The sequence below is a fragment of the Lagenorhynchus albirostris genome, chromosome 1 (assembly GCF_949774975.1).
Source record: "Lagenorhynchus albirostris chromosome 1, mLagAlb1.1, whole genome shotgun sequence".
NCBI lineage: Eukaryota > Metazoa > Chordata > Mammalia > Artiodactyla > Delphinidae > Lagenorhynchus > Lagenorhynchus albirostris.
In genome coordinates this window covers 137,788,629-137,812,723 of record NC_083095.1, presented here as the reverse complement: position 1 = coordinate 137,812,723, position 24,095 = coordinate 137,788,629, and the positions used below count along the sequence as shown (strand labels likewise).

Below are 24,095 nucleotides of genomic sequence, written 5' to 3'. Positions count from 1 at the left end.
AAACTGAAAACCATGTATCTGAAAATTTCATGATACAGTAGAGGCTTATAACAGACTATGTGCTGTAATCAGTAAAAGTTTTATTTGAAATTAATACAATAAAGTGTTTCTGATCTTTGTAAGATTTTGAAAATTCTAGACAAGTACTACCATTTTCACATAATTCCATAAATTACCTCTACCAGTAAAGACCTATAAAACAAAACATCAGTTTTGTTTACAAAGATTAAAGACTTCTGATCTCACTTATAATGTGGAATCTAAAAAATCTGAGGACTAGAATGGTGATTGCTTACAGGGGCTTAGGGGGTGGGGGAAATAGGGAGATGCTGATCAAAGGCAATAAACTTTCAATTATAAGATGAATAAGTTCTAGGGACCTAATGAACAGCATGTTGACTAGTTAACAGTATTACATTGTATACTAAAAATCTGCTAAGATGGTAGATCTTAAATATTCTCACACACACAAAAAAAGAAATGGTAACTATGTAAGGTAATAGACATGCTATCTAAACTTACTGTGGTAATCTTCTCACTATATATACACATTACAAGACATCATGCTGCGTACCTTAAAATTATACAATGTTATTTATCACTTAGATATCAATGAAGTTGGAAAAAATTACAGGATTTTAAAATTTGACAGGATTACATGATTAAGTAACAATGAGTCTATGAAGGCAGGGAACTATGTCACATCTGACATGCTTTTACACCAAGTCCAGTTTACCTATCACATAAGCACAGAATACCACAAATAACTCAGAAACATGAAGGTTATTTAAGGTAGTATAACTATTATATCCCAGAATTCTTACTTCAGTTTTAAAACGTCCCAGAATTCTAATTGAATCTGTAAACCACACTGAAAATATGTATTGCTATGCAATGTGTATATATTTATGGAGTCACAGTTAATAAATGTGAACAGGAAATCAGGAAGTTGTTGTCCAACCATGTTTTAGATGAAACATGTATTCATCTAAATGCAAGAATGCAGGAAAAATTCTTAGGGACATCAAGTATTTACTTCCATGAATGTTTGCAAACTGAGTATACTGGTACATGACCCCAACGGAACTCTGCAGAAGCTTTGAATTAGCAATCCATAACAAAATACCCACACTTACCTTATACCCAACATGCAATTACATGCATATCTGTGTCCCAAGTTTTCTTAGTATATTTTCCACAATTAAGATCTCTCAAAAAAAATTCAAGGAAGCTCTAGGCAGAGAAGACTATTATCACCAAACAAAAACAGCCATTAGAAATAAGCATCTTGCAGAATATAGAGCTCTCATCACTCACCTCTCACTTGCAAAAAAGGCCATCTTTAGTTAAGAATATTAGAGAACACGTCTTCTTCAAATATGCCGTGTGACCACTCATGTCAAAATCTAAAGGCCATGCATGCCAGCAGATGTATACAAGGATGAATGTTTTCCCTCCAAAAACAGAAAAAGAGTATCACAAATTATTTGAAGTTGATCCAGTGAGGAGACCGCTCAGAAAATAAGGCTCTTTACATACTCTTGCTCTAAAAACTGAAGGTTGTATCTGTCATATATATCAGGGTCAATTTTATCCTAAGAGAATGGTTGGTTTTGTCTACAGTGATCCAGATGCCTGGGGCTCTGATAACCACAGTTCCTTTGTAACATTCACAAACTCTGAAAAAAGTATCACATATGTATTATAAAAATCTCCTAAACGAAGGAAGGCTTGGCTTCTTTTGTTCCTTACCTCATAGTGGCCATTGATCTTAAAAACTACTTTGGGATAGACCACATAAAGTTGGTGCCAGCAACTGTAGTCATTTTGAAGGCCCCTTTTCTTCCAGAGACTATTACTTGAAAGGTTATGATTTAAAAGCTAGAAAACGAAACACAAATACAACCTCTGCTGATAAACATCAAAGGAGAAGACACAATCAGTCTACCAGTCTTAAATTATTATTATTACTACCAATATCTAACTGTGGTATTTTACAAGCTAATTCCTACAATCAATAAGGACTCATTTATTGTCTAGTTGAAACCTTAGCCGTAAAGCTTAAAACCTCCTACCTCTTCCTTTTAAGTGATTTCATTGTTCCCTAACCAATTCTAACTGTATCTAGATATCTGGCCATTCCTTAACTATTTAACTGGAAGATAATGTCTACTTCACTGAACACTTCCCATACATCACTAACTGATGCTGCTGGATATAATCATAATTTGTACTTAGGAGTGTCAACTGTCCCTGGTGGTCCAGTGGTTAAGACTCCATGCTTTCAATGCAGGGGGCGCTGGTTCAATCCCTGGTCAGGGAACTAAGATCCTACATGCTGCGTGGCACGGCCAAAAAGTAAAAGAAAAAAGTGTCAACTGTATTTCAGAGTGTAAGTTATCTTTAAGTAACACAACTTGTCTCAAATATGCAGTCTCCCCAGCTCCCAAGACCCACGCTCTGCCATTCATTTAAAAATTTGTAAGTAAATACTCACTAGTAGGGAATGATGATTACTCCAGGATAGTGTCATCTCTCTGACCGCACAGGCACAGGGCACAGTAAAAAGCTCATCAACTGAGGTAAACTTTCAAGCAAAAGGAGTACCCTCCTATTCCAAATGCTTTGATTGAATGAACAAAGTCTAATTCAACACCACAGTTTCCTTCTATAGATGGCCTTACAAGGCCTTTCATCACATCCCTACTTTCCTTCAAGTATGTATGGCATAGTAAAGTAGAGAGGGCTATGTGTGAATCTTACATGAACCACTTAACCCTCTGGATCCTTACGTGTAAAGGTTATTACCTGACACCAGTCAGTGCACAAAGTCAAAGTTATGAAGCTGAAAAAAGTATCACGACCATTTTATCATAAGAATTAAAGAGAAAATTATTTAAAGGAGTTGGTTAACAGGATTTACCTAATCCAAAATAACTTCAAGACCAGAAAAATCCCAGTCTTCACCCTGACCTCAAAAATAAGAACAAAAGGCAAAAAAACGTACAACAGTAGCTCACAGTTTAATTTATGTATTTATTAGCTAATATTAATGCAGCAGAGAAGACAAAAGCTCACAAACACTCCACACATTTCACAAGACACATTGCAGGAAAAAAAAGTGACTAAGAAGGATCAATAGTATCCTAGGGTCTTGGTGGACGCATTCCTGGGGGAGGTGGACCTTGAAAAGAAAAAGCAAAATTCCATGAGATCATAAAATAATAGAAAAACATATAAATATTCAGGGGCCTGGATAGCACCACTGAGAATATGAATACCCACTAACCTCTTATTCCTGGTGGAGGGGGTCTCATTCCTGGAGGGGGCATGCCTATTGGCGTCCCTCGAGTAGGAGGAAGCCCAATTGGTGGGCCCATGGGTGGTCTCATACCAGGTGGAGGAGCCATAATTCCTAGAATGAAAAATGGCAGAAATAAAGGCCTCATAAATCAGCTAAGATGGGAGCATTAAACACAAGATAATATTTAAAGAAATAAGCCTGGTACTAAGTAGAGTTGAACAATTTCTCCTTGACCACTGCCATGCTGGCCATCCCAATTCAAAAGAGTCCATAGCCTTTCATTTAAAATCAGTTTCCAAAAGTGGAAAACATATTCCAAGTTCCTAGTTAGGTAGTTAGGCTGGGCCTTAATTCAGTATCTTCTTATTTTTCATCATCACTCCTCAAGATGATGCAATTTTTTCACAGATCCACACCTATATCTAAGAATCAAATTCTTTTAGTTCTTGTCCATCAATTCCTTACCTGGAGGTGGAGTTGCTCGACCAACAGGTGTAGGTGCAGTCCCACGCCCTGGTGGATACTGAGTTGGGGCTCCAGCAATGCTCGCAGTAGCAGCAACTGCAGCAGCTGCGACAGTGCCTCTTCCCTGTGGGGTCATTACCTGAGAAGGAATGGTTAGAAAGACAGTAAAGGTAAGGCACTTCCTTGCATCATTCAAATACAGAAAATAAGCAGTTGATCACGGACTATTAAACAAAAAATTAAGGCAATTCTGCACTTCTCTTATTCTCATTTAAAAAAATCTTGGCACACTATCACATTCTCCTTTAAACTGAACATGCCCCCTTTTAACCTAATCAGCCCTTTTGCATTTTCTCAACTCCGGTTTATCCATCCATATTCCTCTTCACTCACCAACAGTGATGAGTTACTGTTATCATGGTGGCTTTAATCTACTGCCTTCCTAATGTACATCTGTACCTTTCTTCCCTCTACAGTATATGCTGCTTACATAGTATAGTACGTACGCTCAGCTTTTTCAGTCTCCTCAGCCTCAGGTTCTAGGCACTTTCTCCCAATAATATAAAAACTTGTGGTTCCTCACCTGTTGGGATGGCCCCCCAACCCCTCGGACAGGGCCCGCTAATCCAGCAGGAGCCTGGGGAATTGGAACACCAGCTGGAACACCTCTGCCGGCTGCCCTACCAACCCCAGGGCCTCCTGCAGCTCCAGCAAGTGGTACCCGAGCAATGCCAGTCTGAAACAAAAAAATTATAGCTTGAAATCAAATGATTTATGAAAGTTATCAATAATCTTATTCCTAAAAAGCTACCCCTTTCCCACCATTTTCCCATTATTACCTATCTCATATTAGTTCTGTATTCAAAATAGCATCACCGAAGGCATCCTACAGATTAAATTGTACATTTGTCAAACTGTGAGTCCATATATTTTCACAACCTTACCAAGAGGAAATAAATCACCAACTCCTACCCTTATCTAGGTTGCAGCCAGCAGGTAGACTAACCCATCAGAAAACCCTTAATCTCCCAGAATAGACAAGCAAGAACTTACATCAAGTGCCAGGCACGTGTTACCTGACAAAGGCACACTATACTGTGCCTCTGCTGTACCCTGATTTAGCACATATTTCAAATAATGTGATGTCCTTCCACATTAATGTTCTGTCCTGTCCTACATGTTCCTTACATCTTTGGGGGGTGGTCCCTCCACAGTCATGGAAACCAAGTTCTCCCCACGCAGCAACACCAGACCCAAAACCCGCTTTTCTTCACGCTCTGGCTGCTTAGCATTCTTTGGCCTGTAAATCAGAAGAAAATTTTAGTATGATAAGTTATGGGTCACTCACTAACATTTTTATAGATAAGTATCAATGAAGACAATAATTAATGCTCAGATGCTCATGCTCAAACAGTTAATGAGTTATGACAAACAAAACTAGACTCAACTGATATATAAGGGTGAATGGCTCTTTTCCTATCATACTTCAATCTTCCAGAATGTTCCCTCAGTGTTATACTACAGCAAAACTAATTTCTTCTTTGTGAAACACAGATGCAAGTAACGCAGCTAGGACTGTTTTTTTAATAGTACTGATTGCAAAACTTGGAATTTTACTTTTTTCTTTCAGTTTTACTGAAATATAATTGACATACAGCACTGTGTAAGTTTAAGGTGTACAGCATAATGACTTACATACATCATGAAATGATTACCACAATACGTTTAGTGGACATCCAACACGTCTTATAGATAAAAAAGAAAAAATGTTTTTCCTTGTGATGAAAACTCTTAGGATTTACTCTCATAACCACTTTCATATATAACATACAACAGTGTTAATCATACTCATCATGTTGTACATTACATCCCTTGTACCTAATTATCTTAAAACTGGAAGTTTGTACCTTTTGACCACTTTCATCCAACTCACCCTCCCCCATCCCCTACTCTGGTAGCCACAAATCTGATCTCTTTTTCTATGAGTTTGTTCTTGAAGTATAATTGACCTACAACACTATGTTAGTTTCTGATGCACAACACAGTAATTCAATATTTCTATACATTATAAAATGATCGCCACTGGCTAAGACTTTAAAGACAGGCAAAACTGAAACCTCAAGTTTTCATGTTAAGATGGGATTTAAATCATTTTTTAACTAAATACGTAAATACTGACGACAGACAACTGAAATAAAGGATGGGAACAGCAAGAGGCAATGACGCCATACCAAAAAGTTTTTAATAACAGACACCTGTTTATTCCTGGACTTACCACATACTATATAACCATGGGAAATTTTTTTGAAAACTTTCTTCTAATCTCTGTGATTCTAATTTCTTCATCTGTCAGCAGCAAAAATCATACATGCATGAGGCTTATACTACAGGTAATGCATTATTTAGGAGAGATTACTCCTGTAACTTACTGAAGAGTGAAACAGAAATTAAGAATATACCTAAAGCATTCATCAAATGTCTGTAGTATTCATCAACACTGTATTTTTAAAAATTCTCTTCAGTAAAAAGGCAGATTATTTAAACAAAAAATTAACATTGAAGCATTCACCATCCTAGAATTTCTGAAATAATCCAACTTTGTATGCAGGAAGACGACTAAGAATGAATAAAAAGGGAAGGACAGGAATATGTTACTAATTCTATTCAGATTTGAGAAGAACAGACTTATAGCAGTCAGGCAAAGGTCATCATCACCTTTCTCTTCATATCTGAAATCCCTAAATGAAGTGGTCAAATTAAATTTTTGGACAGTGTATCATTAACTGTGGAAACAGAAGAAATAAAGCCAATGGTCAAGGGTGATGCCTTGTAAATTCTGCCAAGAGCCTGAAACAAAGCCATCTTGAACATCTGGAGATATTACAAGCACTGACCCAAATACTCTGAATGAAAAGTCAACTGAATGGAAGTAGAATGTCCCTGGGATCTAGCAAGTGGCATGCTCTTATAGTTAAAGGAAGCTCCCCAATCACAGGTGCAAAGAGGGTGACCTCCTATGGTAAGTCACAAACATACAGACATTATTTCTGAAGAAACAGCATGGGCAAACCACAAAGATAAATAAGCAAGGGGATTAGGGATTGAGACCAAATCAACACTGACCATGAGGATTCAGACAAAACAAGGGGCATGCAAAGAGGCTGGCCAAACAATTGCTAGACACAGCCTGAATTATTCTATTCACATCTCAACTCCTCAACCATGAAGAGTAATTGTTATTCTTAAGATTCCCTCAATCTTGTTGAGGGAATGTTGCAAATTAATGTTACTGATCATTTCTCAATTTTCTAAATAAATATAACTTGTTATTTTGATCATACCATACAGTCTTATTCCCAGTTTAGTTCATAATTGTATTTCCAAAATTAAAACAGTAGTATGGATACAGCTGACTCTTAATACTGGGAGATTCATCCAATTCAGAGATGAGGCCAGGATATTAGACAAGAGACCAGTCCTGCCTTTACCCTACCTCCTTCAGTTACCCTCCCTACTGTTCAGCTTCTCCCTCAGTATCCCACTGCCCAAACCCAAATGGCCTTACTTGATCTTCCTGAACTCATCACAATCACAGAGGATCAAGTTCATATGTTTGTCAAAGGCCTTAAAGGTGCCAATGAAGATCCGGCCATCTTGCAAGATACATCTCATCCTATAGTCAATGTGCTGCAGCATCTTGCTGCTCTTTCCCACAGTCTGGAAGGAGTAAGAGAAGAGTTAGTCATCAGCTTGTCTGCAGCTACTTTCTAACCCTTTCCTGTTTCTTCCCCACTCCTATACCAATCCAAACCTGGCTTTCTTAACAAAAATATCATGCCTCCATTTCTTTTCTCCATACCTTTAAGATACTAGACCAAATTTGGACCCAGGACCATTTATACTCCCCTATGGAACGCTCTGCTTCTCATAATCCCTCCCTATGCAGTCTTCCAGTACTACTCCTAAATATATTTCCTCCCCAAGAGACTCCCAAACCCAGCTCTCCCTTCTAGTATTCCATCATTTTAATCCCTGTCCTTTCCCCAATTCTAATCCCAAGCTCCACCCTCATACAGAATACTTTACGCTGTTAGCTATTTCTTTTCCTCTAGACACCTAGCCAAATGGTGGGAAACTCCTATCTCCATCAAATCTTTGCAACTCCCATCGACCCACTGCAAATACGATGTATCATTTTTCAGTTCCCTTTTAAAGATCTCTGTCCTGGTTCCACCACACCCCACATCCCATATAATTCAGAACTTTGATCAGTGTTCCTCAAACTCTTTTTCTTTCATTTTTGTCCCACTAAGGCACCTTTTTAAAAGATTTTCATCCTAATTGCCCACTCCAATGAAACTTTAATATGCAGAAATACTGTATCTATTTACATACTGTGGCCCTTTTGAAGACCACAAACCACTGTCAAATCTAACATTCTTCCCATTCCTCAAAAACTAATTTTCAGTCCCTTTGGATATCTTTCCAGTTAAGAATATATGTTCTTGATTAGCTAAACTTAAACAGAAACACAAAATGGATTAGGATGCTGTATTTCTCTCTACAGACAGCCTTCCTTTGTACCAATCAAGCCTCAAAGCCCCAAACCCCTCCATTTTTCTTTCCCTGTTGATTCTGCCAAGGCCTTTCCCCTGGCTGTGGTTTTGCTGGACCCTCCATTTTTAAAGTAGTCTTGTTATCTATTGAAATCTGACCTCAGAGTCCCCCATCTGCAGGACGGTCCCTTACCACTGTAATTATGACCAAAAACTCTCTTTTGTATTTCCTCACAATGCAAGATTCCTCTTAAGATGTTTCCCAAACCATTATACCACTGTAACAGGACAACAGACATAGGTCTTCACCAGTTGTTATTCCATGAATGAAGCGTCATCTCTATAGATTAATTCCATATTAAGAACCCCCAAACACCCCACACTCTGGAAATTATATTGGGCATTTACATTAGCTTCTCACCCCTCTGCCCTAATATACATCTTACCATGATTGCTGCTCCACCAAATCCAATGTCCACAGGCAAGTTTCAGGATCCTTAAGACCTAAGGGAAGGCTACAGATAAAGGTATGATGCACGTTCTCCTACAAACAATGCAAGCTGGGGCGGAAGCTTCGAATAGTAGATGGAGCCTGCAGAGGAAAGCATGATCTAGCTGCACTGCAATCTACCATGTTTTAAAACAGGTAGACAATTTTGCATGAAAAGCACTATAAAAGACATTCAAAAACATCCCCTCATACTCTCATACCCACCAAGTAAACACCAAATTTCACTATTCCATCACCTTAACTTCCACATTGTACACACCCAGAGTTAACAGGTGGTTAAATTTAATTTTACACAGAAATTTTTAAACGTTTCAAAAATAAGCTTCATTTTCCATTCCCAAAATGTATTATTTTCTCTTTCCATCCTTATTTAAGGTAGTGTTTCATTCTCTGGTCACAAATTATCACCAAGTCATCTCAACTTCAACATTTTGGTATCTTTAAGTTTCTCCATCTGAGTTAGTCCAAACTTTTGCTCCTTGGCTGAACTACCTAAATGTTTTCTACCTCAGTGTTCCCTTTCCCCAAGCCAAAGTCCCTTCAAAATAAGCTAGGAAATCTCCCTTCACCAAGAAGCTAATATATTATCATATACCTGCTTAAGATGTCCTTTGTTAAAAGGGGACATAAAACTACTAAATGTTTACACGGATATACAGTCAACTTTCTTAGTAATCAAAGAAACAGGCATTAGAACAATACTCTCATTTCCCCCCAATATACTTAAGAAAATGCTTTGAATAAGTATGAGAACCAAACCTAGCCAAAACTGGTAAAGGGTCTCAAACTGCTAATTATACTCATTTAAAAGGAAACACACAAATTGTTGTCTCCACTATGTCTCTATATTCAATAGAGAAAATTTCCGAACAGTAAACTGCTTAAGTACATTTAAAATCTATTTTAGGATGTGAAAATGAAATCATTTAAATAGTGGTTATGAACTATGGCAACATCAAAACAATAAAGTAAAAGAATGGTGAGGATACCATTATACATGTGGAAATATAACACTAGATTAGAAGAGATCATAATGATATAAAATAAATAATTCAGTAAGGATGGTAAAATGCAGAGGGGATGTTTCGCTATAATTACCAAAATCTGATGGCAGTTCAATACATTTTTATGAGAACTTGGGGGATATCAGGTTTTCTAATAAAATAAACTGATCATTACTCAGAATATCTCTCAAGCTTTGTTCTCCACATGTAAACCACCATGCATCCTTTGTGCAGCTTTTCCTGAAAGTCAATCCTCCCCCCAATAAATGTAGTTTCTAATCCAAATTCACATGAGAAGTTTAAGGCCTATAATTCAGATGTTCTGAATTCTGACAGGATTCTCTATAAAGCAGACGATAAATTCAGGAATACTTCGTATGTTTGAATTACTAGCAACTTCCACTTTTATGATAGCATATCTAAGATTTAAGATCTTCATCAAACCTATGGAGACAGGAAGTAAATCAAGTGGTTATCTGAACTAGGGGTGGAAATGGGGAATGAATTAAATGGGCACGAGGGGATCTTACTTGGGTAATGGAAAATACTAACAGTATATGTGGCAGTGACTGCAAAATTCTGTAAATTTACTAAAAAGCACTTGTTTATAACTGGATAAATTCTATGGTATAGGAACTATATATACACCAAGAAAGCTGTTTTTAAAAAGTAAACTGTCTGGACTTTCAAATAATGGTCAAAGTTCATAGTAAGATTACTTTTTACACTGCCATTGGTGCCCTCAAAGAAAAATAACACAGCTAAACGTTCAACAAGACACTACTACTGGAGCTCACTCCCTTACCAACAATGGAGACATGCAACCAGACAATGAGCCACAAGACAGTGATTATTAGGGAAAAAAAAAGATGTAGCTGGATGTAGCTTTTGAAAACTTCATTTAAAGGAAAGAAATGTAATCACAAAAAGGTTTCAGATGTAAAGATTAATATAATGGAAACTAGTATCAAATGTGCATTTAAGGTGGGAATTTGTAGTAACCTCTCCAGTAAAAGTTTAAAATTCAGAGACAGGGCTTTTACCTTCAAGTGCCAAACAGATTTTAGAGTTGAGATTTCCCAATCCGACCTGTTTCAAATGTTTTATCCCGCTTGGCCTTTCAGTAAACACATACGTCATCAGCCCTAGTTCATAGAGTTTAGCTATTAAGAGATCAACAAATGCAAACAAGATTTCCTGGTATACTGGATCAGAACAAAAAAGGAAGGCCAGTCAGGCATGTGTCTGTCCATCTAACCTGTTTGAGGTTCCAAACCCCTCCCATACCCACTATCTTGTTACCCAGTTATCAAGTATAAAAATGCATCTGGTGATTTGAGTCATGGACTAAAGAACTGGAGACCTCAGAACTGAGGATGTAATATGTATAAAATAATTGGCATAATAGGATATACATTTCACTCAGAATAGGGGTTGACTGACTAGGGAGGTTAGGAAAGGCTTCCCTTAATAAGAGGGACTTGAAATTTAGGAACACTTATCTCTCGTCCCTAAATTTAGCACACCATAATCATGAACCCTTGTAAGGGAAAGGAGATATATCACTTTGTAGAAGATCAAATGTATCTCCACAGTAGAGGAGAACAAAATGCTTTATGAGGAAGAAGACAAGAGCAGCAATATCACACTGCATTAAGGAATTAGCAGTTACGGTAAATCTCCTGATGAAAGTGCACATAAGCAAATAAATGGCCCAGAAAGCCTGACCAAAAATATCCTGGGATTCCTCAGAGGAGGAAGTTCTCAAACTTTTGAAAAGTGTGGAGTTTGAAATGATTAAGCTACGTAAATATGTAAAGCTTCCTTAAATCAAAGGATATGATGGTCAGACTTGGCCAAGCAACATGTAAGAAATGAGAAGTCACAGAATAATGGTAATGTATTAGTGTTCATTCTCTTGGTTAAATAACAGACCCTTCACAGAAAAAAAAAATGCAAAAAGTCTAACATGAGAAAACACAAATAAGTGGAAACTATTAATCCACAAAGCAATGCCATTTAAACCAGAGGAAAACAATGTTTCCCTTTTTGAAACTGTTTATTTATCAAAGGGAAAAAAAAAGACAACAAAGGTGGTACTGAGAAATTATCACTCTAGTAAGTATTCTTGATGGCAAATCAACACTGCTTATGATGCTGTTAGAAAGCAACATAACAAAACATTTAAGAATCATACTAGTATTTATACCCTAAGCCCAAAATTGGATCCTTACCCTAATAAATTAAAAATACCAAATATATCTTAAAAATATAGCACTAATATTCATAACAGCATAGCAAACTAGGGGAAAAAAACACAGGTACAAATGAAAAGTAAATCATGAATGGACCATCATTTATTCATTACAAATGATAACTGTGAGGACTATGTAATAAAATGAAGGAACATTAATGATACACATTTAAGTGGAATAGTTTAAAAGCATGATTACAATTAACTACATTTTCAAAAGAAAAGCAAAAGGGCAAAATGAAAGAAAATTCAACCTCATGCTGCTGCGGTTGAAACATGGGTATTTAAAGTCTGTGGTTTACTTTCCCATTTTTCTTGGCTATCACTCACATGATTCAGATTTTTATAATGAAAAAGAAAACATATCAATTGTTAAAATGCCTTTACCCATTTACATGTATAGTAGACTTTAGCACTAGTCTTAGACCTGACCCTTATCCCAGAAATTCATCTGGTTCTCTACCGTGGAATATTTACTTCATATACTCTCCTTCTACAACCCCTTTCCCTTCACCACACTGTATATTATCACCACTTCCCTACTGGCCCCATCTTAGTGTTTTCATCTTTGAAAGTGGTTCTCTAAGAGAGAGATTAGCCAACTTTTTCTTTTAAAGGGAAAGATAATAAATATTGTAGGCTTTGCCTGCCATTCAATGTGTCACAAATACTCCCATCTGCCACTGTACTGCCAATAACAGCCACAGGCCATACGTAAATAAATAGACATGGCTGTGTGTCAATATATTTACAAAAACAGGCAATAAATGGGCCAGATACTTTACCAACTCCTGCTCTATAACAATCCTAGTACCTAGTACTGTTTAGATGAAACGAGCACTTGAAACTCAGAAAACTGGATGGTCCTACTTACAGATAATGTATAATTTAAATAATACTTTACTCAGGAACTTACAAGAGTACGTAAACTGCACTGAGAAGCCAAAAAATTCTTGGTTAAAAATAGTCAATTATGCACACTTACTTATTTAAAAACGCCCTTACTCTGGGGAACAGCTGAGGACAATGATCAGATTCTACCCGCGACCTGAAATCAATTCCACTGTCTTGCAATCAAATCCAATCAATTACTGCCGAATGCTGGGTAAAGGATTCAGCTGGGGAGGATTTTCCCTTTGCTTTAAAATTTGAAATGATGGCCATAAACAGGCCTAATTAATTTGAGTTGAGGGGTTATATTTCAAAATAGAAATAAAGAAAATCTAGAAGAAAACTCATCTATAAACCCCTTTCCTCTAGTAGTTTCTAAAAAGTATATATTAAACCTTTGGATTGAGATCTTAATTTTTTAAGAGTCGGAAAGGAAAAATAAAGTATTAAATCAAAATTAATAGCGTTTTCCTAAAAATCTGAGCAACCAACACAAGACACACTGTAAATAAACCTACGTAACATTGAAAAATCATAGATTAATAGCTTTATTACATTGTCAGATGATTCAAACACATTGGTAAAAAAAGGTAAGAAAAAGATAAAACAAAAAAATTAGTAAATAAGCATGGGAAATACTTAGCTTCTCATTTGCTAATGAATGTGATATGTATTTATAATTCAATAGAAACAAATTATATATAATTAACATAAACAATGAAGATGAAAGTGTAACTGGCACTATATTTTTTCATGACAACAGACTAATGTAATAATTCATAATACAATTCAGAAAATGTACCTTAATTTCAAATTCCTTGACTCAATTTATTTTTACATCTGCATATCCAAGGAAATGATCCTATCTAAAGTTTTATGCAAAGCAATTCACTGAAGCTTTATTTCAAACTACCAGCAGAAAAAAAATGAAGTCTCTCACAAAAAGAAATTATAAAACATATTAGCAGGATATTCAGCAGCTATTTATAATGAAATATTTTTCATATGTTACGGTGAAAATCAGTACAAGTTAAATATGAATAAAAAAAACTACCTAGGGCTTCCCTGGTGGCGCAGTGGTTGAGAGTCCACCTGCCGATGCAGGGGACATGGGTTCGTGCCCCGGTCCGGGAAGATCCCACACGCCACAGAGCAGCTAGGCCCGTGAGCCATGGCTGCTGAGAGGCCCATGTACCACAAAAAAAAAAAAAAAAAAAGAACTACCTAAAAAAGCAAGGACTATACAATGTCTGAAAAGTAATACATGACAAGCATCAGGGTAAAAGCATTAAGACCCTGCTTTTACTTTTTTAAACTTTCTGCTATGTATTTATTTGTATGAAGCCTTTAAGAAAAAAAACTTCTTTGGACATAACCCAAATAATTAAATGACCTCCAAACACCCTACCCTTTAATTAGTTCTTTATTCTTGATCATGACTGCATCAGCTCTAACCTGTTTTATTTTGTTTTCTCTCTTGGAATCAGCTACCTGGGTGTTCCAATACTTCTTTAACCACCTCTTGGTGTCTCAGCTAAGAATGCCTGTCTCAGTTCCGCCTGGAAATCCACCACAGGTACTTGCTGCTGCTGCTGAGATCGCCTTGGATACAGGTGACACCTATGACAAGAACACAATACACATAAGTGAAAAGACATTTTCCTATATAGATAACAGTGTGAAAGAAAACACAGAGACCCTTACATTTAAGGAGATCCTCATTTAGGGTCAGAGCATGCCATTACCTTATGAAGAAAGTATAAAACTGGAGACTCCACACAGAGTTACTGGGACTGAGGGATACTTACCCTCTTGGGGGATACTAGCAAGGAACTTAAAAAAAAAAAAAAGCTCTTTTTGTTTAAAATGCCCTGTGAAAAGTACCATCAGTATAATATCCATTACTTACTTTCCAATCTGGAAACAATTCTTTAACCCCCAAGGAGGGAGGTGGGCATTTGTTAAGGCATTTCCAGTGAGACATTAAGGCTGTCATTCATGCTAACAAGTCATTACCTGAAACAAAGAACTTCCAGGGCCCAGGCTATTTAAGCTCTTAAACTATGTAAACAACCACCTGTTAGTCATCATAGAATTCTGGAAAAAAACGCTCAATATATTCCTACCTATCAGTCATCTGGCTGTGAATCTGATCCTGAGGATAAGAGATGCAGGAGGTTACACAGTTGCTGGCTAATAATACAAGCACGGAAAAAAAAAAAATCACCAGCCAATTCTGCCCTTGTTGATAAGTATATATATATGAAAATATTCAACAGCAGATGGATTTGAAAATGGGACTGTGATAAAAGGTTTTCCGCTATTTTCTGTAGTTTTTAAATAACATTTTTAACATTCTGTTATATAATAAAGAATTAGGCTGGAGGTAACCTCTAATCCTTTGAGTTTAACAAGTGATAGCAGTATCTTTGTTATTCATGGTGGGCCTCTGGGATCACACCAAAGTTAATGCTAACTAGATGACTCAGGATTAAAGCTGGGCTTAGAGAATATCAATACTGCTTACCTGTTCCTATAATCCACTCACAAAGTGGATAAAGGTGGCTGGGGAAATTACACTATTTTCCTAACTCAAAACTCCCCTCAGCTTCTTCCCGTAGTGCAGCACCCTCTAGTATTTTTACATAATATACATAACAGACATCAGGAAAATGAAGTTATTTCTTCTTCAAAAGCAACAAAATATTTCCATAGATATTGACAAACTAATGACACCTAAAGCAGTCTTTTACAAGATTAGGATATGATAATCTGTTATACTGGTCCACATTGATGCTGCACTGGATAAAGGCTCTAATAAAATATAACAAATATGATAGAACCTTCACCCACTAACAAAGATCCTCCCCCAAGAAATCCCCTCCACCCATACCTCCACCAATCTCTAAACTACCTCAAGATATTTCTAGAGACTCTGGGGAGGAAAAAATGGCACTTTTAAAAACTCTGAAGTTACAAGAGACTGAAGGGGAAAAATTACATTACTATATAAAAGAAAATAGGCAAATGCCTATTATAAAGGACAAACTATAAACTATTCACTCTTAAATATTCCTTTTCAAAGTAATTTCCAAAACGAAAATGTAACAAAGGAAAGAATAATGAACTATGAAGAATAAGTAAAATAAACATGGGAAAATGGAGAAATCTTTCGCCTCACCAATAGTTTTAAACGTGCAAATATACTGAAGTTTTCCCACATACAAAATGAACAAATAACAAAAATAAGACGCAAAATGTTATCTACTTTTTACAACAATTTCTGTAAAAAGCTTTACATTTGAAGTGAAATAAAATACAAATAAATATTAATAACTACAGCTGACCCTTGAACATGGGTTTGAATTGCGTGGGTCTACTTATATGTTGAGTTTTTTTCCAATAAATATATTGGAAAAGTTTTTGGAGATCTGTGACAATTTGAAAAAACTTGCAGACAAACCACAGAGGATAAAAATATCGAAAAAAGAAAACGTTAGGTATGTCATGAATGCATAAAATATATGTAGGTATACATTTAACATAAAAATATGTGTTAATCAACTGTTTATGTTATCAGTAAGGCTTCTGGTCAACAGCAGGCGATTAGCAGTTAAATTCGGGGGAACTCAAAGATATATGGGGATTTTTGCCTATGTGGGGGGTTGCACCCCAACTCCCTTGTTATTCAAGGGACAACTGCAATATTAATTTTCAGATTGACTGCTCTTACCTTCATTGTAATAACTAAGAAAAGCAAGCAACCTAAATATCCATCAGTAAGCTAATGATAAATGTAACTATGTTATTACAACACCCATACTCTGCAATTTGTAAAATAAGATAGATTTATATGCACTGACATGGAAAGATCCCCAAGGCACATTGTTACAGAATAAATCTCATGTATGTAAACAAACAAATCACAAAGATGCCTCCCCTCACCCCATGTGTGTACGCATGAATGCATAGGAAAAAGTTTGAAACAATAGAGATCAAAGTACCTGAGGATTATATCTGGAGAGAGAAGGGGAATGGAGTAGTGGTATACTGAAGGAGGCACTCACTTTTTATCTCAAAATTATGTGTTTTAAGAAGAAATTATATTCATATATTACTAATACTTATAATTTTGAAAAATAACAGCTTTAGGAAAGAAAAATGATGTTACCCACAGATACTGTCAAGATTTGTGGTAATGACAAAATGCACGTAACTGTAGACTCAATATATACCATGTCATTAGAAATGTTAATATATTTTTAATTGAAATGTCCCTTCTAGAAATACGTATGCATATCCTAAATAAATGAAGGGAAAAAATGTATACAAGTTTTTAACTGGGTAAATGTACTAACTAAAAATAAAATTCTAAATATTGCAGAGCAAGCATGAATACATAAATTAACATCTCTTCAAAGCACAGACCATTTTGCAAGCACAGAAAAAGTGACTTAGTAACAATATAAATACAGCAGAAATAATTTTAATATAAATATGTTGAAGGATGTAGAATTTTATCAAGATACCACTCACCCACACATATATGGAAAAAAGGGAAATACTTATTACTAAAATTTTAACAAAAGTTGAGTTAAGTTAGGATGGCATGGTTAAGGATGATTTAACTGCTTTTTTGCTATATCGATATAACATGCACAAGCTTCTTTCATTAATTAAATTCATTTCAAGCCCCTGATCACAGGATACTTTGTTCCAATTTGAAAATGCCCTAAATTGGTTCTCAACGCTGACTGTACTCACTCCTGGTTGCTCAGTGAGGCTGTTCTTCTCCGTTTGACTTGGACTTCTACCTCTGGTACGTGCTGTTCTGTGGTCCGTCTCAGGTGTAAACGGTCCCTGAAGCAGAAAGAGGATTTGTTTTATCCACTTCATCAATTTTTGAAATAACCATTTCTTTAAAGGTTATAGGGACTTCCCTGGTGGTCCAGTGGTTAAGAATTTGCCTTCCAATGCAGGGGACATGGGTTCAATCCCTGGTCGGGGAACTAAGATCCCACATGCCACAGGGCAACTAAGCCCGTTCACCACAACTACTGAGCCCACGCCACAACTAGAGAGCCTGCGCACTGTGACAAAAGACGCCGCATGCCGCAATGAAGATCCCATGTGCCGCAACTAAGACCCAAGGCAGCCAAATAAATAAGTAAATAAAGATTATATTTAGAACTACATTTAGTATGATGGAGTTTTTAAACTCCATCTAATTAACCTAATTAAATCTAATTAAAACATGGTAGAGTGATGTATGTCAATTATATCTCAGTAAAACTGAAAAGAAAAAAAAGTAAAATTGAAATCTTAGAATATCTTTATCCACCAATAGTCAAAATCTATCCTAAAACCACTTTCTCCCTTTAGCATCCCTTTGACGTCAGAAAACTTGGGAGAAAAACTATCTAAAAATTAAGCAAAATTGTGTATTCCTACATATATTCACACATACAGATATAAAACTATACACTTACAGAGATACATTTATATACAGGCATACTACCCATACCTACATATCCCTGAAAAATAACGTTGATTCTAAAAATGGTTTGAAAAATATTTTACTATGATAGATCATTTTGTATAGTGGAATAAAGAATAAAATTTAAATTTCAAAATGTCTAAGCAACCTCTTGTGCAAATGCTTCTTAGGATTTGCAAAATAAGAAATTTTAAAACTGTATAAAAAAAAGAAACAGCCACTGACATTATAATCTTCAGAACAGCGCACAAAATGTGTGCTCAAAGGATCTGAACATGAAATCTACTTGGGTCAACCAGATTAGAAACTACAGGAACCACCCACGAAATTGAAATTCTAAAATGTCAAATCAGAAAGGAGAGAAAGGCATTTTACACAAGTCATGCAATGTAATATATCAAAGGCAGAATTCAAAGGACACATACCAAAAGATAATTCCCTAAACCTGTGCTTTTAGAATTCATGTTTAGATTATGCAAAGTAACCAAAATAGCTTACCAATAACCCCAAATTGTTTTCTTGCTTCAAAAACTTCAATGTTCTAATCAGGCAGTAGAAAAGACCATTTTTTAAGAAATCACATATCAGATTTTTAAATGGTAAAAGTACTGAATATACTTTGCTAATCTCCTTGACCTTTGATTAGGCAATGTGACAACACCTAAAGTACCTAATGAGAAAGAAATCCATAAATAGGATTTCATCAAAAGTGAACATTTCAGAAAATTAGCACTTAAGGAAATAAAATGTTATATGTACATAATGTTAATTTTTTGCTCCAAAATCACTTTCATTAAAAAAATACTAATCTGAAAATGCACTGAAGAAAATGTGATGAGATCACACAATATTTTTCCTAACGGCCTAATATTCTATCAAATATTTAGGATGCCTTACACCTCTCCCCTCAAAAAAAACTCAATTATAAACTCAACGACTAGGACCTCAAGAATGAGAAATAAAAAAACACAAAGATAATGTGAGGTAATCCCAGTCTGTGATCTTCCAACAAACATAAGACGATCAGTGCCTCCAAAACAAACGCTATAGAATCAAGAATTCTGAGCCACCCAGCATTCAGGAACCAGAAAATAAACTTCTCTGCCAAACCTTTATTAGTGAAGGATGCGGCCTTAACCATCTACAACCCTTGCTCAACGTACCTTGCTTTAGAAAACAACACACAGTCCTTCGACTAAGTGTCCTTGCTCTAAACTTCAGAAAGCGTTCACACTCCCTCCCCATTCTCAAAAAGCCGTGGTACTATACCAAATATTCACAAGGCAGGAGAGACCTTCAAACTTCACCTCTTTCCACAGGGTCCGCCATATTGAAGTCCTGAGCCCGAGGGCATGACTACAAAATGGCGGACCAGGAATGATGCACACTCATCTTGCAAAGGGCCAAATGATCAGAAGTTCATATTTGAAGCACTATCTTCCTACAAGCAGAAAAAAGTAGGTGCAAATCATATAAGTATCGCAAAATACCAGACTCCTGCTATTTTTCAAACTACTGGAAAATAATTCCAGAACAAAGCTTCCCAGGCTTCTGAATTTGTATTTTCCTTAATTACATTCTAACTCAGCACACAACCAGGCGTACTGTTTATGATGCACGAGGAAAAAAAGAAAAAAGGCAAGCACATCAAAATCCTGCAAAGAAAGTCCTTAAAAATATCCCCCCAAAAGTCAAAGTAGTGGAATACATAATACAGGAATAGTTACTTTGTTAATTATCCTTTCTCAGCAAATATTCACAGCAGCTCCAACTTCAAAAATGATGGAACGAAACCATTAATTTAAAAATTCGATTAAGGGCAAGAATTCACTAATCCCACATACACCCACATTCTACTTTTCTCTCTCCAGTTCTCCTTGAGCAAGCACAACTCAGCCCTCAGTTCCTAGGAGCTCTGGAGGAGCTGCGACCCCCTGATTTAAGGAAAGTATCTATAAAGATGACATCACCAATGGAATATCCAGCGATTAAGAAATACGACAGACACTTAAAAGAGATGCAGTTGTGGAATCATATAACCTGGAAAGTTGAAATCAGAGGTTATAGGAACGGGAATTGTCTAAAGGGATACTGAAGCCACCTGAATGTGGCGAACAATTAAGACTGTTCACAATACAACCTAGGGAGAATCTACAAAAATGGAAAAGCTCCTGCACCGGTGATGGAGGCTGTCTTAAGTAGCACAGTAAATCCCGGAATGCCCTCACCTCTCTTGGCCTCCAGGCCCTTAAGCGTAACAGAAAACCCGGGGCACAGTGCGGCTGCCCTGCCATTCCAGGCAGGCAAAGAATGTACAAATTGCCCCCTGTATAAATCTCTGATCTCCCCACCTTCCCCACTCCACTGCGGCACTGCAAGGAAATGGTGGAACGCCAGGCAGTGGCTGAGCAAACCTGTCTCCTTCCTCCCCTCCCCCTACCCCCACTGCAGCACAGTAGGGAAGAAAACAGGGATTGGGTACACAGGTGAAGGAGGTGGCTGGCCACCCCACACAGCAAAGACTGCGCAAACCCCTTCCCCCGAAGCATGCCCCACCGCAGGGGGGAAGTGGTGTCGTCGCTGCTGCGCCTGCGCACCCTAAACCCACACCTTCCCTACTGCGGCATTAGGACGCGGCAGCCGCCCACCCAGGCCCGCCTCCGCTACCTAGCACGTCGCTTTGCAGAGGGTGCGGCTGACACCCCTGCCAGGCAGAAGTGGCACAGCTGACCCTCCCACACTGCGGCACTGGGGGGAGGGGCAGCACCCCCCCCACACACACACACACACACACACACACACCCCTCGCGCCTGCGCAGACCCATACAGCTGCGGCAGCAGCCATCTTCGCGGAGCTGCACAATGGCAGTTACGCGACACCGATCCCCGCGCTCTCCCGGGCTGGCCTTAGAAATTCTCATTCCAAACGCAGGGAAAACCTCCGCGAACGAGAGACACCCCTACATGTCACATCCCAGAACCTGGCAGGTCCCCCGCAAGATGCACTAAACAGGCTGTGGACATCATATCCCTCATCTTACACCAAACCCACAAATGTGAGAAAAATAAAGGACTTAAGTATATAAGGACCGGACATTTCTGCAGCCACCCCTTCAGCTGAGGCGCAGGGTAGGAGTTTCGCCACAGTATTCAAATTCTAAGAGCACCACTAGTCACAGAAAATTGAACGTTTTCTTTTCTTCAAACGAATGGCCTCCTCCAACTGCCCGCCCCCGCCCCTGCCCCTCCCCCTCAACCCCCTCTACCACTGCCCAGAGAACGACTCCGCGAGACCCCCAGCCCTGTCACGGCCCCACCGCCACCCTGCGGCCCCCATCATCGCTGTCACCCCGCCGTCCCCACACCGTGGCAACACAGGCCACCCCGCCACACTCCTGCCGCCCCCTCCAATCACCCCCGCCACAGGCACCGCGGTCACCCCGCCGCGCCCTCCAATCATCCCCGCCACAGCCACTGCGGACACCCCGCCACCTCCTTCATATCAGTGCCACGGGAACCACCCCAACCACCCCCTCCCACTACTGCCACACACCAGTGCCTCCGCGGACACAGCACCTGCTGCCCCCTGGCCAGTACTGCAGCCCCACTGACCCCACCCTTTGTACCCTCCCCCACTTAACACACCACAGTGGCCACCGCGATGTACCCTCGCCACCCGCGGTCACGGCCTTGGACCTCAAGGACAAAGGGCCACCCTAGAGAGGGTCTGAGGGGACGCGACAGGATGGTGCAGACGCGCCAAGACCTGACAAGACGCGGACAGAATACCCCCGAGGAGGGCCAGCCCAGCCCCAAGCCTCCAGAAGGTGCCCTATCCGGCCTCCGGACAAAGAACTTGAGGGCCCAGATCCCCAGTAAATACTGAAATATTTCTAGTTCTGGAAGCCTGGGATATCATGCAAACAAAAATGTTTCCCATGCTGCCTCTGAGGGAAGACACCACACGGCTGACCTGGCCCGCTCCATCGCGCCGCTGGCCGCTCCTCAGAACACACCGTTAGGCATCTCCGGCAGCAGCTCCACTCTACGCGGCCTTTGCCGGGGCGGCACCAAGAAATACGCCGGCTTTGCCTGCGCGTGCGCGGCAACCCCCTCACCACCGGGCCTTGGGCACGCATGCGCGTCTGTTTGTCGCAGTAGCGGTGCCGCAGCCCTGCAGGTGCCCCGGCGCCCTACCTGACAGGAAGAACTGGGGGATGGTATCTTCCGGACCCCAGGTGATCAAAGTACGGGGGCCTTAGGGGTGGGGGGAATCCAGGAGCCACCACCAGCCTGCAGTTAATGGCTCTCAGAGTCGCACTAAATGTTACAGTGGTACTTCCACCCAGGGGAGTGGGAATTGAGTATTTATTTTTTGTCAACTTTATAAAGTCCGTACCTTTTTCAGATTTCCTTAGGTTTTTCCCCAGTGTCCTTTTCCTGTTGAAAGGTAACATAAATATTATGTTCAGTAGTCATGTTTCTTTAAAACTCCTCTTGGTTGTGACGGTTTAGATTTTTTTTGGTTTTGTTTTTTAACTTTCACCATGTTTATATTTTTACAGTGATCATTAATTACTTTCACAATTAAAAATTATTAAGGTAAAACAAAATTAAACTTCACTCTAAGATCTAATGTACTTGACTGTCAGTTTCCTGACTCTTCTTCACCCTTTTCTAGCCTGCTGAGTCTGACTACTCTACTAATTTCTTGACTGCTCTACAGTATTCAGAAGCTGCCTTTGGATGCCGGGGAAGCCATGATAGGATCCCTGACCTTACAGACGATCTAGAGACAGCAGCCATTTTGGCTCACTCATTTACTGAAAGCGGATATTTTAAATCAGTTTATAGGCCTGGTGAGCATATCCTGCAATTTGGTAATGAATATACAGAAAAGGAGACTTCCCAGCAAGCTATAAGGACTGTGCAGCTAGAACCTGATGTCTCCCAACCATTCCTTTTTGTAAAAAAAAAAAAAAGTCGAGACATCCCAGTTCAAACACTCAAAGATATGAGTTTAAAGAACATAAAATCTGGACTAAAACTATTCTGCATACAACTGAAGCTGAAGTCTGCAAAAACCGATCTGAACTACATTACACCGTATTCAAAAATTAACTCAAAATGGATCAAAGACTTAAATGTAAGAGTAAAATGTTAATCTCTTAGAGGAAACATAAATGTAAATTTGTGACCTTGACTTAAGCAATGCTTTCTTAGATATGACATCAAATTTACAAGCAACCACACAAAAAAAAGATAAATTGGACTTCATCCCAAGTACATTAAAGTTTTTGCTTCAAAGATAACTATTAAGAAAATGAAAAGACAACCAGCATAATAGTAAAATATTTGCAAATCATATACTAGCTGATAAAAGAAGACTTACAATTCAACACTAAAAAGACAAAACAAAATTTTAATGGGCAAAGGATTTGAATTGGATAATTCACCCAAAACTGGCAAACAAATGGCCAATCAGCACATGAAAAGATGCTCAGCATCATCAGTCTTTAGCGAAATGCAAATGAATAGCTCCTTGAGATACTACTTCACACTCACTAGGAGGGCTATAATCAAGAAGACAATAACACATGTTAAGGAGGATGT

At 38.5% G+C, this 24,095-nt stretch overlaps 2 protein-coding genes across 10 annotated transcripts; both read right to left on the bottom strand.

The window, feature by feature from the left end:
* Positions 1-3,016: 3,016 nt before the first annotated feature.
* Positions 3,017-14,503, bottom strand: SNRPN (small nuclear ribonucleoprotein polypeptide N). 3 transcript variants are annotated; one of them, XM_060155233.1, is made up of 8 exons: positions 14,441-14,503; positions 8,772-8,840; positions 7,335-7,486; positions 4,958-5,069; positions 4,353-4,505; positions 3,770-3,908; positions 3,290-3,415; positions 3,017-3,184 (listed from the first exon to the last, which is right to left on the bottom strand). In XM_060155233.1, the coding sequence occupies exons 2-8, from the start codon at positions 8,772-8,774 to the stop codon at positions 3,147-3,149; spliced, it is 723 nt and encodes a 240-aa protein (XP_060011216.1). In that variant the 5' UTR covers positions 8,775-8,840; positions 14,441-14,503; the 3' UTR covers positions 3,017-3,146. The 3 variants fall into 3 exon arrangements, with proteins under 3 accessions (XP_060011216.1, XP_060011226.1, XP_060011208.1); XM_060155243.1 differs by having other exon boundaries at positions 8,772-8,829; positions 14,441-14,502; XM_060155225.1 differs by lacking the exon at positions 14,441-14,503 and having other exon boundaries at positions 8,772-8,912.
* On the bottom strand, positions 7,408-22,595 carry SNURF (SNRPN upstream open reading frame). 7 transcript variants are annotated; one of them, XR_009541629.1, is made up of 5 exons: positions 22,456-22,595; positions 17,750-17,845; positions 14,441-14,605; positions 8,772-8,829; positions 7,408-7,486 (listed from the first exon to the last, which is right to left on the bottom strand). XR_009541629.1 is itself a non-coding variant. In XM_060155293.1 (4 exons), exons 1-3 carry the CDS (start codon positions 22,467-22,469, stop codon positions 14,497-14,499), a joined length of 219 nt encoding a protein of 72 aa, XP_060011276.1. In that variant the 5' UTR covers positions 22,470-22,595; the 3' UTR covers positions 8,772-8,829; positions 14,477-14,496. The 7 variants fall into 7 exon arrangements, 3 of the variants coding, with proteins under 3 accessions (XP_060011276.1, XP_060011265.1, XP_060011243.1); XR_009541628.1 differs by having other exon boundaries at positions 7,421-7,486; positions 8,772-8,840; XM_060155293.1 differs by lacking the exon at positions 7,408-7,486 and having other exon boundaries at positions 14,477-14,605.
* Positions 22,596-24,095: the final 1,500 nt, after the last annotated feature.

Coding starts and splice junctions, on each gene's coding strand:
- SNRPN (XM_060155233.1), bottom strand. Junction 4,506..4,957: donor AGGGACCACCCCCCAAAGAT/GTAAGGAACATG, acceptor TTTTTGTTTCAG/ACTGGCATTGCTCGGGTACC. Junction 3,185..3,289: donor CCCTCCACCAGGAATAAGAG/GTTAGTGGGTAT, acceptor TTTCTTTTCAAG/GTCCACCTCCCCCAGGAATG.
- SNURF (XM_060155293.1), bottom strand. Junction 14,606..17,749: donor GCCTCACTGAGCAACCAGGA/GTGAGTACAGTC, acceptor TTCTTGTCATAG/GTGTCACCTGTATCCAAGGC.